Source organism: Syzygium oleosum, unplaced genomic scaffold (genome assembly GCF_021117445.2).
Source record: "Syzygium oleosum isolate NSW1041296 unplaced genomic scaffold, Sole_v2.1 Sole_v2.06, whole genome shotgun sequence".
NCBI classification, from domain to species: Eukaryota; Viridiplantae; Streptophyta; class Magnoliopsida; order Myrtales; family Myrtaceae; genus Syzygium; species Syzygium oleosum.
In genome coordinates this window covers 5,959,968-5,973,863 of record NW_026607490.1, presented here as the reverse complement: position 1 = coordinate 5,973,863, position 13,896 = coordinate 5,959,968, and the positions used below count along the sequence as shown (strand labels likewise).

Below are 13,896 nucleotides of genomic sequence, written 5' to 3'. Positions count from 1 at the left end.
TAGTACACTTACTAGATACTTTTTAAAGAGTTGATAGCAGCCCGTCTTCCAATAAATTAGTAGGTTTGCACTGTGGGATGGGGCCCTCCGTTCATGAGTTTGTCCTCAATTAAGTAATTTTACAAACTGTGGTTGTTCAACAAAGTCCTGGTCTGGAAGTCACGTGGTCATCCCCATAAGATTACTTCTCTAGAATATGCTCTCTTCTTACATCACTCCATTTCCCTTGGGGAGCATCTCCTCCACCATTTGAGGTAAATCAAAACGAGAAATCATGGTGCTTCCCCACAATATATATATATATATATATATATATATATATATAATTATTGGATGTTTCGGGTTTTCATTTTGTATATGGATGAATGGCGTGTGTCTTTTAATAACATTTTTCGGAACGTTCGAATCAATTTTAATATATCCAAATGGATTTGGGGCACTCATTATAATTAAGATAATCCAAATAGACAATATTTTACACACGTTTTAATTAAAAAATGTATAATTTTATTTTAAAATTTTGGTTTAACATAGTGATTGTCGCTGTCAAGAGAAAAAAAATGCAATCATCAATGAGTAGAAGACTGCTTTAGACGCCATATTACCAATAATCTCATTGAAATGATTGTCAGCTTCAAAAGTTGCAAAATCTCATGGAACCAAATCTTTGACCTGAATCGAAAATGGCTTTCCTTTTTGGCGACCAGGTATTGTTGTTTTTCTTTTTTTAACTCTTCTTTTTTTTTAAAAAAATTGTTGATTGCAGTGCCATCCTTCTTTTCAATTTTCTATCAAATTTCATGAAATCTTCTGTAATAAAAAAAAACAATTAAAGTTTGCAACACTTTAATCGAAGATCATTTTCTTTATTCATTTTGTCTCTCCGTTTACCCACAAATCGACAACCACTTCACCTTGCATGAATTGCGCGCATCTTTCATGTCGGTATTGTTCATGTTCAAGTTGTGCGTCGAAAGTAATCGGTTTAAGACATTTGGATCTTTGCTCCATTTGCCCACTGAGCGTGAATCCAGTATAAATGCTAAAGAGAAATCAAAGCAAGTCACATGAAGAAGCGAGGAAGAGGACTTCAAAAGCAGACTTGACAAGTATCGCGGTCTGGCAAATAACACCAGAAAGCATGTTACTTCTTAAGAAGGTTGTCTTATCTTGTGTGGATTCATTTGAGGAAAGAACGATTCCTACCCGGTCCATCATGCTAAGTTTAACTCCTCGAGCGAATGGTGGTTTTCGAGTTTTGGAGGGGACTACGGCATTTCTGCTACTTTCCATATCATGAACAGCAGGAGCTCGATGAAGATGGCCTCGTGCGACGAATCTTACTTCAACCGAGAGAGAACGACACCGTGGATGTTTCAATTCCGTATTTGATGATTTCAAGCAATAGGGATGGTATATGTTTCCATGTTCCGCATGTCTATTCTGATTACTTTTTAGGTTGCACTTATCCAGATTAGGAATTTGGTAACACCGTCACTAGTTAAAATTTCCTATTTTCGTTAGGTCATTTGTTCTTTACCCGGAGGTTACTCGAAAGGGTACTAGAATCTTAGCTATAAAAGTCCCGGGTCGTTCATTATGGCATCCGGTTGTATTTTTGAATAAAGTTTCATTCTTGGGAATCCCCTCGTTCTCTTTGTCCCTTTTAGTTAGTTTGATTCTTAGGGTTCACGAGCAGTCAAAGAGAATTCAGTATCCTTGGATTGGCCTTCCAAAGTGGTGATTCGGTTATAGTGGGTGAATTGAATCGACCATGTCGGGATCGGAAAATCCGTTTTATTGATTCGTTTGTTCAGGATACCTGGGCACCAGCTGGTATCGGAGCTATTATCGTTGTTTTATTTGACGTGCATTACGTCCCGGCTTCACCATCTTTCTCGTGGCATTGCATTGGTATCGAGTCTTTAAATGGCTAGGGGATTTAGGATCGCCCCAACCTCGAGTCTCTCCATTTGGGCATGGCATCAATGCGATGTACGAAATGCGGTCATCCATAAGCCACGCATTGTGTCTTGAGCACCAAGCCATACCCTACTGTCTGGCCAGCCAGCGGGCATTAAGCTTCCTCATCGGCTAAAGCTATAAATACTAGAAACATGGAATCGCAATTAGAACAGAAAAAGAAAGGAAAAGGAAGAGTAAATCCCATCACCGACTAATAAATTCTGCAAAGATTCATTGTTCAATACTAACCAGTAACGATACACGTAATGATCACACAACTCGTTTCATGTGAATCGAGCCGTTGAAAGCAGTGTTCGATTGACCGTACAAGATGATGACAGTTTGATGGAGGATCTTATGCGTGAATCGGATCACAAGGCGTTGCCCATTCGATGTGGGGCTTTGACATCACAAGCTCCCCCACATCAAGGACCGGCGCCTTCGTTAGTATTGGCTTTTACCTCCTAGCCATACTCTTCTTGTTTGGTAAGTATTCTGGTCCATTCCCGCCCTTTGGCCGTTCTGGAAGCTTGCCAAGAACCACACCTCGTCCAAGTCGGCCCGGGCTTAGTCTATCCTTAGAACCACACACATTCTACCGGAAAGACCCCACTCTGGTACTATCAGCAACGACCAGGTTCGATCTTGCAATACCCCGGCGACCAACATCACCACGTCTCGCTCATCCTTACATGAAAATTGGAATGTCAAGAAGCTAGATAGGTTTCGGTAGCAGTTTTGTTTTCACTGAAGCGTATAAAATAGCAAGTCTTGCCGCACGGAGCAGGTTGAGGTATGAATGGTCCAATGTCTTTAATGCAGTACAAGAAACGAAATAGAGGTCGTTGGCACTGGCAGTGAGACCCACCGCACGTTGGCATCAGAAAAGTGACCCAGAGAAACTGCGAGTGGCTGTTTGCGGCCTCATCATTGATGAGCCATTCGAGAAAAATTGGGAGTGGGAACTGCTTGGGCGTGGGGCACGTTTTCGTTTGACTTTGTTCCCATCCTTTGACCGGCTTGACCACACTTCAATAATGTCATGTTCCCTTCCATCTCTCTGGCAAATCCAACACTGCATGACGATTGAGCAAAAGATTGAACCGGATGATGATTTGGTCAAACCGGCAAAATCCTGAAAGAAAACGTCGTGCAGCAAGAATCGATCGATGCCTGGTTGAACCGGTCGATCGGATCAGATTCCATGCAAGCCCAACTGCTAGCATGAGATGTGCTTCTCAATATTTGATTTACTAGTAGATTGGATAAAACCAATCTTTCTTTCTATGGTTTCTCTACATGTTCTGAAGAACTAATTAAAACTCTTCAAGAAAAATTATGGGTCATCACATTTTCGCATATCTCGTGTATCTCGGGTGGAGAAGGGAGTGTTTAGTGAGATGAGACATTAGCAGACCTCTTTAGCAATAATCTAGATGGATCGAACACCGCCACCACCAAGATGAATTGTCGTTGAAGAGAAACTCGCATCATGACTTCTAAGAAGAATTAGAAAATAATGTAGGGGCCAATTTTGAAGAATCAGAACCGTAGCTCGTGCCAGTACCGGTATACGAAACCACATACTTGCACGCGAAGATGGCTCACACTTCAACTAATTAATGGAAGCAATAAAATCATAGAGATTAATTACACTGCAACCTAAGAAGCATAGGTACATAGGACATACAGATCAGGGAGGACATCTACAAGACCAAGAACTGTTCAAACAGAGGTTGACTACTACTTCCCTGATTGCAAAATAAAGAGGTTAGGCCACCGTTCCTGATAAATGGCTTTAGCTAACAGGAAAATATCACACGAACAAATTAGTTAATTCCAACTCAGCATCCAGCTGCTCTGAGGAAGTTGTCAAACGGGCTCGCTGGAGGCAGTTTCATCGTCAAGCATTGATCCTTCGGCATTATGTCTCCTTGAAGAAAGGCATCATTGCTAGTAATCTTGTGCATGCACAAGAAAAAAGGGCATGTGACGAGCAACGAAGTAGAATATAAAGCTACAATCAGCAACTTTGAGTTGTAACTACACATTAATGTGAAGATGACAGTGTAATGCCCACCTTCTTAATTGCTGCGCGTCCATCTGTTGCTGGGAAGAAGTGATCTGCCGCTGATCTGGCACGGTTGTTTTCATGGGCCAACCAATTGGAAAGCTTCCTCCTCGGACCTGTGCCAAGCGCTTCACATTGACTAGCCATGGTATTATATGGGAGCGGCGATGTCGAAACAGTCGTTCCAGCCACTTGACCAGCCACCTCAAGTGCCTGAGAATACATTCAGCAAATTTTCCACAAGAGTCAAAATCAGAATTCTGCTAATTTCAGAGTCGTTATCAAGAATAAAAAGGGAGGCAATATGCATATATATATGCCGATATTTATGTTTGGAATAGATCACCGTTTCTAGTAGCTTCCCAATACTGATGACATCAGAGAAAGATGGAGTTGACGGCATCCTGCTCATAGCAACAGATGCTTCACTCATCGTGTCATCATCAACAGACGAATTAGTTGAAAATTCCTGCAACATAAAATGTTGGAACAGCTTCAATAAGCAAACAGTCTCATTTATATCAATTTCTCATTTTCAGTTACATCATCAAATCCTCGATGCGTGCACTACATTATTTTACTGCACGCATAAAGGCTATCTGCAACAAGAAACTCAGAATACAATCAAGGTTTAACAGCAAGAACGTAACTGTATGATGAAGTGCATACCTCATCGAACGATAGTGATTTTTTGGAGTGGACAACAATTTGATTATTGTCCAAATCAAGTATTAATTGAGGACCAAAAACAAATGTATCTTCTGGTTTATATGCCTCTGATAGCTGCTTAGCCAAATCTTCTCCATCGACCTTATCGAACAAAATTCATAATAATGAGAGAGAGAGAGAGAGAGAGAGAGAGAGAGAGAGAGAGAGAGAGAGAGAGAGAGCATATGAGCTCCAAAACATCAAAGAGTGAAGCATACCTCGGTAATATTAGATAGACTTTGGATCAAGATGTTCAGGAGGACCTTGTCAGACTCGCACGTTTGGCTCCTCAAGTGGAGGAGCAAAGATGAGGCCTTTTGATTATCCAAAGCAGATCCATACTCTCTAACATCAGCCTGAGGCCTAACAAATAAATGCAAGTCCTTGCTAATGCCCAAATATGGATCCATCTGAATTTCAGAGAAGAAAAAGATGAGCAACATTATTTCACCACAAGACGCTACTAGCAACTTTAAGGAAAAGGAATGTACTCATGCATGTGAACACAACTGTTGAGATAAAGAACTCACGTTAGATGGATCAACCGATTTGAGCAGATCAATAAGATCATGGATTTGATATATCTTGGCGGCAAACATCAACATACTAGTCGCTAGGGTAAAAATAGATCTGCGGCATGCTGGGAACAACATTCCTACAACAGATAATCAATAGCATTCAAGCCTTCCGCAAAAATTACAAAGCTAGTCCACAGAAACTCACACAGACGTACCATTATTAGCATCCAGGGATATAATCCGCAGTGACAGGGGAAGATGGAAGAACCGAATCACAAGGTTTTTACAAGGGTTCTGCAAAAGTTTGAACCAAGGAGCAGTAAGAAAACAGCACAGAGAAGGTTTGAGTCGACTTGTACGGGATATGTACTTATTTCACCAGTTATCAAAGAAGTTAATGTAGAATGAGCAAGCAACACCTAGCCTTCAAAGAGATACTAGTGCTTATGGACCATCAAATTAATTAGAAGTCTCACCGTCAAACGCGAAGAAAGAAGGGTCAGGACGAAGGAGTGAGCTATAGCTTCAAAATTTGAAGGCAAATTATCAGGAACATTAGCTTGTATCCAAAGTGCAGATAGCAACTGGCCAATCTGATCTTCACTAAACTTCAGTATATAGGGCTCCTGTAATGCATAGAAGTTCAGATCAATAATTGAATATTTACAAGTATACAGACTGCGTGTTATTGAACAGATTATCCACTCGATAACTTATTTACCACATCAGATAAGCCTGCAGATCCAGCTGCTTTTTCCATAATAGAAATCTTGCAAAAGTTGGGGGAATTCTTGCGAGCAAAACCCTGCTTTCCCTCTTCATTGCTAACGTCCATCCCCTTGAAATCATCTTGAACAGCATGCCCCTGCTTCTCTGGTGTAGCACCATTCTTCTCTCTCCTAAGCTTTTCAAGACGAGCAGTAATTGAAGCAAGTGCAGATGCAGTACTAGACTCCCATCTTCTTGACTCATAAGGACAGTTAGCTCGTACAGAAGACACTTCGTGTCTAGGGCAGCTAGAATTTGGAACCAGAAGGATAGATAATATTTGGTGTCCTCTCACTCGCACTTCAACATCTGGATGTAACATTACGTGCAGAAGTTGTACAAGAAGTGCCTCGGGGAACACCTAGATGCCAATGGAAAAAATTCTTAGTCATTGCAACTGTTAACGACAAACATGGAAAGGCCCAGAAAAGAGAAAACATAGCATCCATATAAGGAACGTAATCAAAATGTCAAAAGTTTCTGTGGATATCCATGTGAATGTATCTTAAAATGATAATATATCAATTTCCTCCCTGCCAAATTCTGAAAGAGATAAAAAAGGAAGTAAGCAAATAATTCCCTCTGAGGACATTTCATCATACAAATGGAATGTCCAGAATTCGAAATGAGATAAGTCTATCTGGAGATTCCATAGGAACTTGGAATTTGTCTAAAAGTTTCACATTCTCTCACCTGTCGATGGGGTGAAGAGACTGATACTAATGCTATCATATGAGCCAGTATCATTGACGATCCCATAGTTGCCCTAGCAACAGCTCCAGCAGTGGGCATCTTCTCAAGCGTTATAGCCATCAGGTCAAATAGTGGTTGTGCGTCACAAACCTAGCATATTTATGTCAGGGTTAACAAAGAGAACCAAAAAGAAAGCAGCAACCACAGTCGCAAAGGCAGATTGCATTTACCCCCTTGGCTATCTCTACTAAGCAATCTTCAATGGCATTCTGAAGTGAATAATTCAAGTTCAACTCTTCTTCTCCCACTGCTTCGACCGTCACTTGAAGGCTTTTCCTCAAATGCCTGCAGAGATCACTTACGGATCCAATTTCAGTCAGCGCAGAACTGATTCCGATCTGCCTAGCCAAAGCAGTGGCAACTCGGATAACACAGGATTTGAGCTGGAGATCATGAAATATATTTTTGTGGTCCAGGTGACGAATAACTGATGCCAAGATTAACTGCTGATTCCCTGGCAAGTTCAGAGAAAGAAGAAAATTGAACCAAGAATGCAATGGCAATAGAATCAAAACATACACAACAACAAGAATGCTGCAGGTACTCAGACCACTGTCTCATCTGTGCTTACAAATATGTAAGCACAGATGAGACCACGGATAAAATCTAAAAGATAATAGCTACCTGAAGTCTCCAATTTGTAACTCATGTCAGACAAAACGAGTGAGGACAACCCATCTCGAGGAACCCAGTGATGGCCAGAATCAAAGTATGCAAGCATCGGGTCCATCACCCTTCGCATAGCCGTAATACTCTCTTTGGCCAGATCAGCCATTCTCTGGATACAGATTTGAGCCCATACCTTCGGTGTATCAAGCTCCTCTCTGTCTCACAGAAAGAAAAAAAAACAATTAGAGGTAATAATTAGTTCGTTAAGTTTACATCATTAACACGATTTCAACTTCCATGCTCGGAAGATATTACAGGTTATTGAGCACAGATTACTTTGTTAAAAGTGAAGGATCTTTAATCACGGGCCGCGGTCTCAAGATGATGCAGTTAGGACTACTCTCCCCTGCAGTTCTGCCTTCAGATCTTACAACTTCATCGACCCAATTGTGAAGTGATCCACCTCTTTCATCCTCTTCTTCGTTACACATATCAGGCTCATAGTTATCTAAAGTGGCTTGGACAATCTGCAATTTGAACACAATACATACAGTCAATTGCCATTAATACTATCTCAGATACTAAAACACTTGCGATGGTAAAACAGAAACACGACATCAAATCAAAGACATTTCTGCAATAAATCACTCGCACAACGAAGGAGCATCTATGTCTCAAAAATTGTAGATTCGTATGTTCTAAAATGCAAAAAGTGATGACACACCTCGTCAAAACCTTCAAATATGCTTGAAAACTCGACCATAAACCAAACCTGTCAGAAGAAAAGTTATCAGCAAAGTCCACTCCAACAGATAAAAAGCCAAACAAACAAGTTGAGAATCAGAATACCTGTCAAAGGAGAGAAATGGTATAGACATGCAAGAAATACAGAAGCAATTAAATATAGGAAAAGGAAATCACCATGGCAGAAAGACATTGCAAGCTTGAAGCCCTCAGAGCACACTGTTGGTGGCCTTCCCCACTCATTTGTGCCAGCATACATACTTTATGTACAAACTTCTCGATATTATGAGCATAAGTTGAATCTGACTGCATTGAACAACACAATGGAGAAAACGAGAAAATAAGCAAAGAATAAAGTTTTCCCTTACAGCTGGGATAATTTCTATCAATCAAATTGGTAAATCAAAATGGGAAAACAAGAAGGAAAAAGTATACTTCACATCCTATAAGCAGTTTGTACGAGAAAAACAAGTATCATTATAATCCACCAACCATCCCACAAAATGCTAGAAAACAAACGACTACAACAATACTAGCGAGCATCATCGACAATATGTCTAGCATCCTTTCACAGCATCTAAATAACATCAAATTGAAGTTAATCTATTAGAAAACTCTAAACAGTCTAGTGATGCAATACCCTCGGGACTTTGGTTCTTTCTAGTCAGAGAGGAGTGTTGGTCAACAAGTACACAAATCAGACTGCCCAAAATAGAAGATAGAATGAGCTCCAAATTCAATATATGTATAAACTAAAACTAGCAGATAATTTGAGCATAGAAACCCCAATCCAAGAGATGTATATTAAGTATACAATAGCACAAACGTAAAAATGCCTTTCCTACTGTCCTACATTAAATGCACCCAACAAATAAAACACCACATATTTAATCTTATCCAGTTCATCCAGCAAGATGGGAAGAAACTTTGGCTCCTAAAGGATCGACTAGACCATAGTTTACCTGGCTGTAGATGAATTTTGTCAAGGTTTGGCAACCAAGTATCTGCAGAGCATCTTGCTTGCCATTATCCAAAAGCTCGCTAACGACAGTCAACAAACTAACAGCAAAATATACCCTGCCAAATGCAAATGATTAAAGTTGTGCACAGTTAATTAAAATGAGCACCTTCAGCACTTTATAATTGAAACATGAGAAGCCAAGTCTATCAGAACGATTGTAATGTCCCTTCTACTGTAGGTTCAACACAATCTTTCTCATAAAAAAGTGCAAAATACATTGAGCACACTAGAATGCCATCTGTGCAATGAAAGCCAAAACGATCTGAATTGAGGATTTATGATTGATAAGGGAGAGAATGGACAGAGTCACTTACATCTGCTCCTTGCACATGCACAGTAATTTGTTATAGGCCTCAACAACAATATTTATGAACTTGATGTGCTCGCTTCGAAGCTCTTTGTAGCACCTTTCTTCGAGATACTTGACAATCTATAGTTGATAACCATTGCCAGAAAGATCCAGAATTTAGAAAGCCAATTCCCATATAAAAGCACAAGTGACCGACAACCCATAAGAAGTTCAACAAGAGCATCACCTTTGGAATTCGAAAAGGGTTTTTTGCAGCATATTCGCATAATTTGCCAATTTTCCTATCACTGGGTGAACCATCCTGTCATACAAATTAGTAAAGTTACTGTTTGAAACGATTAATCTGTCCACATATAAAGGTCAGAGCACAAATGCCATGAAACTTTGTAGGACACTCACAGGGGACTTAGGGAAAATGTCAGCAAGAAGCTTCTTGTATCTCTTGACGGGTTGACGTGATCTTGACCTCATAGCGGGGCAGCACACACACATGCTTCCACATGCTGGAAAGATCTTCCTGGAGATGAAACCCATCTCCTGCAAAAGTTCCAGACATTTCAATTGCCCCCAGGGACCAACAAAGGTCAGAAATCAAAGAGTACAAGCAAAGAATAACATTCCAACTAGAAATAGAGAGAAAGAAACACCCAGAGGAAAAAGTAATATCACAAATCGAATCTCTGAAAACTGGAGCTTGAATGTTATTATGGTGGAAAGATCACCGATAAAGACCGCCAATCTTACTAAAAATTGCGGCATTCACTGGTAGACACCGAAGGAACAACAAAGACCTCTTTTTTCAGAAATATTGGGGCTAAAAACCGAAGTACCTACTCATATCAAAGATCTGCAGATTCTGCACCATGAAAGTCGAAACACGCCAGGTACAGCCCAAAATACAGTAGGCATGATCGCAACAAACCATCGTAAGGTTCAAAAACAATTCGGTAATGCTTAAAGTAAGCACATTTTGACGACAACACCAGTAGCAAGAGAACATAACACTAACCAACCATGTCAAAAAAAAAATGTTCACAGACAAAGCAGCATCGAGAGAGTCACACGAGCAATGTCTCGAACGCCCAGAAGACCAAACCTCAACAGAAACGCGCAAGAGAGAGAGAGAGAGAGAGAGAGAGAGAGAGAGAAGAGAGGGGCGAGCAAAAGGCAATGATCAAACCAACAAGTAAGCACATAACGCACGGCAATAATAAAAAAAAAAACGGAGACACGGCCGAGAAAAAGGATGTACCTTTACCCCTGCAGAGGCAGATCCAGGAAGGAGCTAGAGCTCCCACAGGGTCTTGAGAAGCAAGAATGGCCGATTTCAAGAATTGGGTGTAAAGAGAAGGTGGAAGGAAGAAAGAGAGCGTTGGTGAGCAGCACGGCGGGGAAGAGAGATACAGAGAGAGGGCGGGTGAGTTGAGACAAGATCAAAAGAGAAACATGGGAGAGTTCAGTAGCGAGGGCTTGGCGAGGCACGTGATGTGTGTCAGTTTTTCAGTAGAGAGAGAGAGAGAGAGAGAGAGAGAGAGCGAGCTTCATATTTGCTTTCGCTATGTCTTGTCAGAACTTTGGAAGACTAAAGTCCCAGCCTTTCTGGGTCAAAAAACACAATAAAAACAGAACATCGACGCTTTTGAGCCTAAATTTGATGGACTCTAAAGATCCCGACAAGTCATGCATAATAATCAAGATCACGTTCCGACTGAGGAATGACACCTCAAATGATGATAGAAGGTCCACTGCCGCCCATGTTCTTTCTACCATCAAGAACTTCAAACTTCCCCCGCTTTCAAAATGACAGCAGCAGATCTTTGAACCGAGGTAGCGCCATTGTTCTTGGCACTACGGTGCCGTGACGAGGCCCTTTCGGGTGGATTCGAGTTTCAACAGTTCGACCCTGCCAAGATGTTCTTTAATTTGAAAAAAGAAAGAAAAGGGTGTGGTAAACAGAGCTCAATGAATGCCAAAAGCAGGAGACTTTTTGAAAGGATTGACGAAAGTGGGTCTGCAAGATGCTTTGCTGCGTTATGAGAGGAAGGACTTTGGTAAAAAAAGAAAAGGCCTGCTTGACATTTGAATTATGAAAGGGGGGTTTTGTCACTATACCTGTCAATTTGCCCTTTTCAGAAACTATAGGCTGTAGATGAGTAGCTGAACTCAAGTAGGATGCAAGCTATGTAATTTAAACAAAAGTTGGAAACTTTTTCAAGGTCTTTTCTAAGTGTGCCTTTTAAGTTTCTATCAAATTTGCAGGTGAGATTTGGTATAATCTGATGAACTTATCCTTCATTGATTGCGCCAGCTTGTTCATCAATACACTCTTCGGAAGGAAAACCAGCCTTTCTGTTTGGTACCCACCAAATTTACTCATCGTTTACCAACTTCAGCCGATGATTCCAATGCCTACCCACCATCATAATTGCCGATGGAAATGCCCCTCGTCGAAGGTCTTTCAGCTTACGTCAGAATCGGATTACTTCAAGAGCGAACGCTTCGAGGTATCGAGGCCGTCCTTAAACGGAAAGTCTTGCATATATTCGAGTATGATTCCTAAGATGAACCGGACGATGCTTGAAAGAAGATGTCCTTGCACTGCTCGATTTGGGTTGGGAATGGCTAGAAAGTTTCATGTCATGCCAACATGGCAAAGGGCCGACTGGTCTAGTTGCAGCTCTCTTGTACATTGCAAGAAGTAACTTTTCTTGCGTGCGAATAGCGACATGCGATTTGATTCTTATCGAACGGGCCACTCTGTCTCTAGTTTATCTTTTGAGTATCGAATTAAATCAAATTCGATAATACTTAAGTCACTCGAACTATGTAATAATTTATTAATTTAACTTGCGAGTGTGATCAAGTAGCTGACTTGTTTATGTACATGTAAGCATAAACACATGAAAATGGAGCAAATTCCAAAAAAAAATAAAAAACATCGACTTTACCTTTAATTCTGGCTTGAATTTTTTTTTCTCAATAAAAATTACTAACTTTTACTTGAGTTCTAAATTTGATCCCCATTAACCAAAGCTTAACATCTTGTAAATTGTTACAAGTACTTTGGTATGACACAGCTTTAGAATCTCCTTCACTATATTTCCCAACAAAATCAATTTATTAATGTCCATCCGACGTAGACTTCGAAGTTTCAAGGGGAGGGCTTGGGCTTGTTTCAGAAAAAATGTTTTGGTCGTGAACTTGACGGATCTTGATCATGTCGTCTCCCGACGAGTGGTGGTCCACAACTTCAGATTACAACAAAATGGGTGGAGGCCGGTCGGAGAGATTTAATCTTGAGATCTTTTTAACTTGCCGATGAAGTGAATGAGATCATGAACAAATTCACATTTTTTCAAGCTGTGACTCAGAAAAAAAGACAATAAATAATGTTTTAAATTCGACTAGCAAGCAACGTGAATTTATTGCTGAGGTTAAATAGTCACATTGGACAATTAAAGATTCCAAGTAAATTGAGCCAAATTTGAGATTTAAGTGAAAGTTGGTAATTTTTTACTAAACAAAAAAAGGTTCGGGCAAGAAATTGTCATTTTAGGTAAAGTTAGTGCTTTTTTTTTTTGGAATTAGGCCCATGAAAATGTCATGTTATTTGTCTTTTTTAATCACTGCATGAACTTGATTTCAAGTTCAAATTCCAATTTAAAGCCGACCATGCTAATGCTCGTACTTTTGCATCCTTAATTGTCAAGTTGAGTTGAATTTAAGCATATCAACTACCTCATCGAGTCAAAATGTTGTGCCTTAAGGTTCCGGACAAATCAAGTTTGCAAATAGAAACGTGTAAACTCAACTTATCTCAATTATACTCCGAAATAATTATAATAAAACCTTCAAAGTAACTAGATTTGATTCTCATTTTAAGTCCATGTGTTTGGATGAGATCCACGAACCATGTGTAATCACGACCATTGAATTTGTAAAAATCACGCAAGGCCCGTGTAATCAACAATGGTGATAGGCCTAGTTGATCTTGATAAGTATTTATCTTCTTAGCATGTCGTGTCGTGTGGAAACATTGGTATAATATGAATATGATTTATCCGAATTAGTGTTAAAGTATCTTGATATGAGCAATACACACCTAATAAAAGCGAGTTAATGACTAATACAATTATCAAACGCCGTACACAACATGATACGTTAATTTGTATACATGATAAATACATACAAAATGTTTATATATGATAATTGGGGTTAAGATTTTCTAGACGATATGAGTATCCTCGCTTCACAGTAATCTAAATTGTACTATTAAGTTAGTACTTCTTTATGTTTAGTGGCTTTTGTTTGGAATTGTGTTCTTGCTTTATATTCTATTTGACATGAGTGTTGTTTTTAAAAATTTCCCACAATAAAAAAGTCTCCAAGTACGTAAGTACACGTGTTAAAGCCGGTTGATGCGTGTCGC

At 39.9% G+C, this 13,896-nt stretch overlaps 1 protein-coding gene across 3 annotated transcripts in view; it reads right to left on the bottom strand.

Annotated features, from left to right (window-relative positions):
• Positions 1-11,496, bottom strand: part of LOC115664782 (protein SEMI-ROLLED LEAF 2) — a 60,683-nt gene extending 49,187 nt beyond the window's left edge. The window contains exons 1-20 of one of the 3 annotated variants that reach the window (XR_008816840.1): positions 10,720-11,495; positions 9,867-10,004; positions 9,694-9,768; positions 9,472-9,587; positions 9,099-9,213; positions 8,314-8,442; positions 8,117-8,164; positions 7,729-7,919; positions 7,408-7,607; positions 6,954-7,237; positions 6,724-6,873; positions 5,984-6,391; positions 5,739-5,888; positions 5,478-5,556; positions 5,275-5,399; positions 4,963-5,154; positions 4,706-4,846; positions 4,383-4,505; positions 4,046-4,249; positions 3,676-3,926 (exon numbers count right to left, since the gene is read on the bottom strand). Coding sequence is in view for 2 of the 3 variants with exons in the window: in XM_056312617.1 (XP_056168592.1) it covers positions 3,810-3,926; positions 4,046-4,249; positions 4,383-4,505; positions 4,706-4,846; positions 4,963-5,154; positions 5,275-5,399; positions 5,478-5,556; positions 5,739-5,888; positions 5,984-6,391; positions 6,724-6,873; positions 6,954-7,237; positions 7,408-7,607; positions 7,729-7,919; positions 8,117-8,164; positions 8,314-8,442; positions 9,099-9,213; positions 9,472-9,587; positions 9,694-9,768; positions 9,867-10,001 (2,982 nt within the window). In the remaining variant the exon portion in view is untranslated. Of the gene's footprint in view, positions 1-3,472; positions 3,927-4,045; positions 4,250-4,382; positions 4,506-4,705; positions 4,847-4,962; positions 5,155-5,274; positions 5,400-5,477; positions 5,557-5,738; positions 5,889-5,983; positions 6,392-6,723; positions 6,874-6,953; positions 7,238-7,407; positions 7,608-7,728; positions 7,920-8,116; positions 8,165-8,313; positions 8,443-9,098; positions 9,214-9,471; positions 9,588-9,693; positions 9,769-9,866; positions 10,005-10,719 lie in introns of those variants that run through there. The other 2 variants (XM_056312618.1, XM_056312617.1) reach the window with 2 other exon arrangements.
• Positions 11,497-13,896: the final 2,400 nt, after the last annotated feature.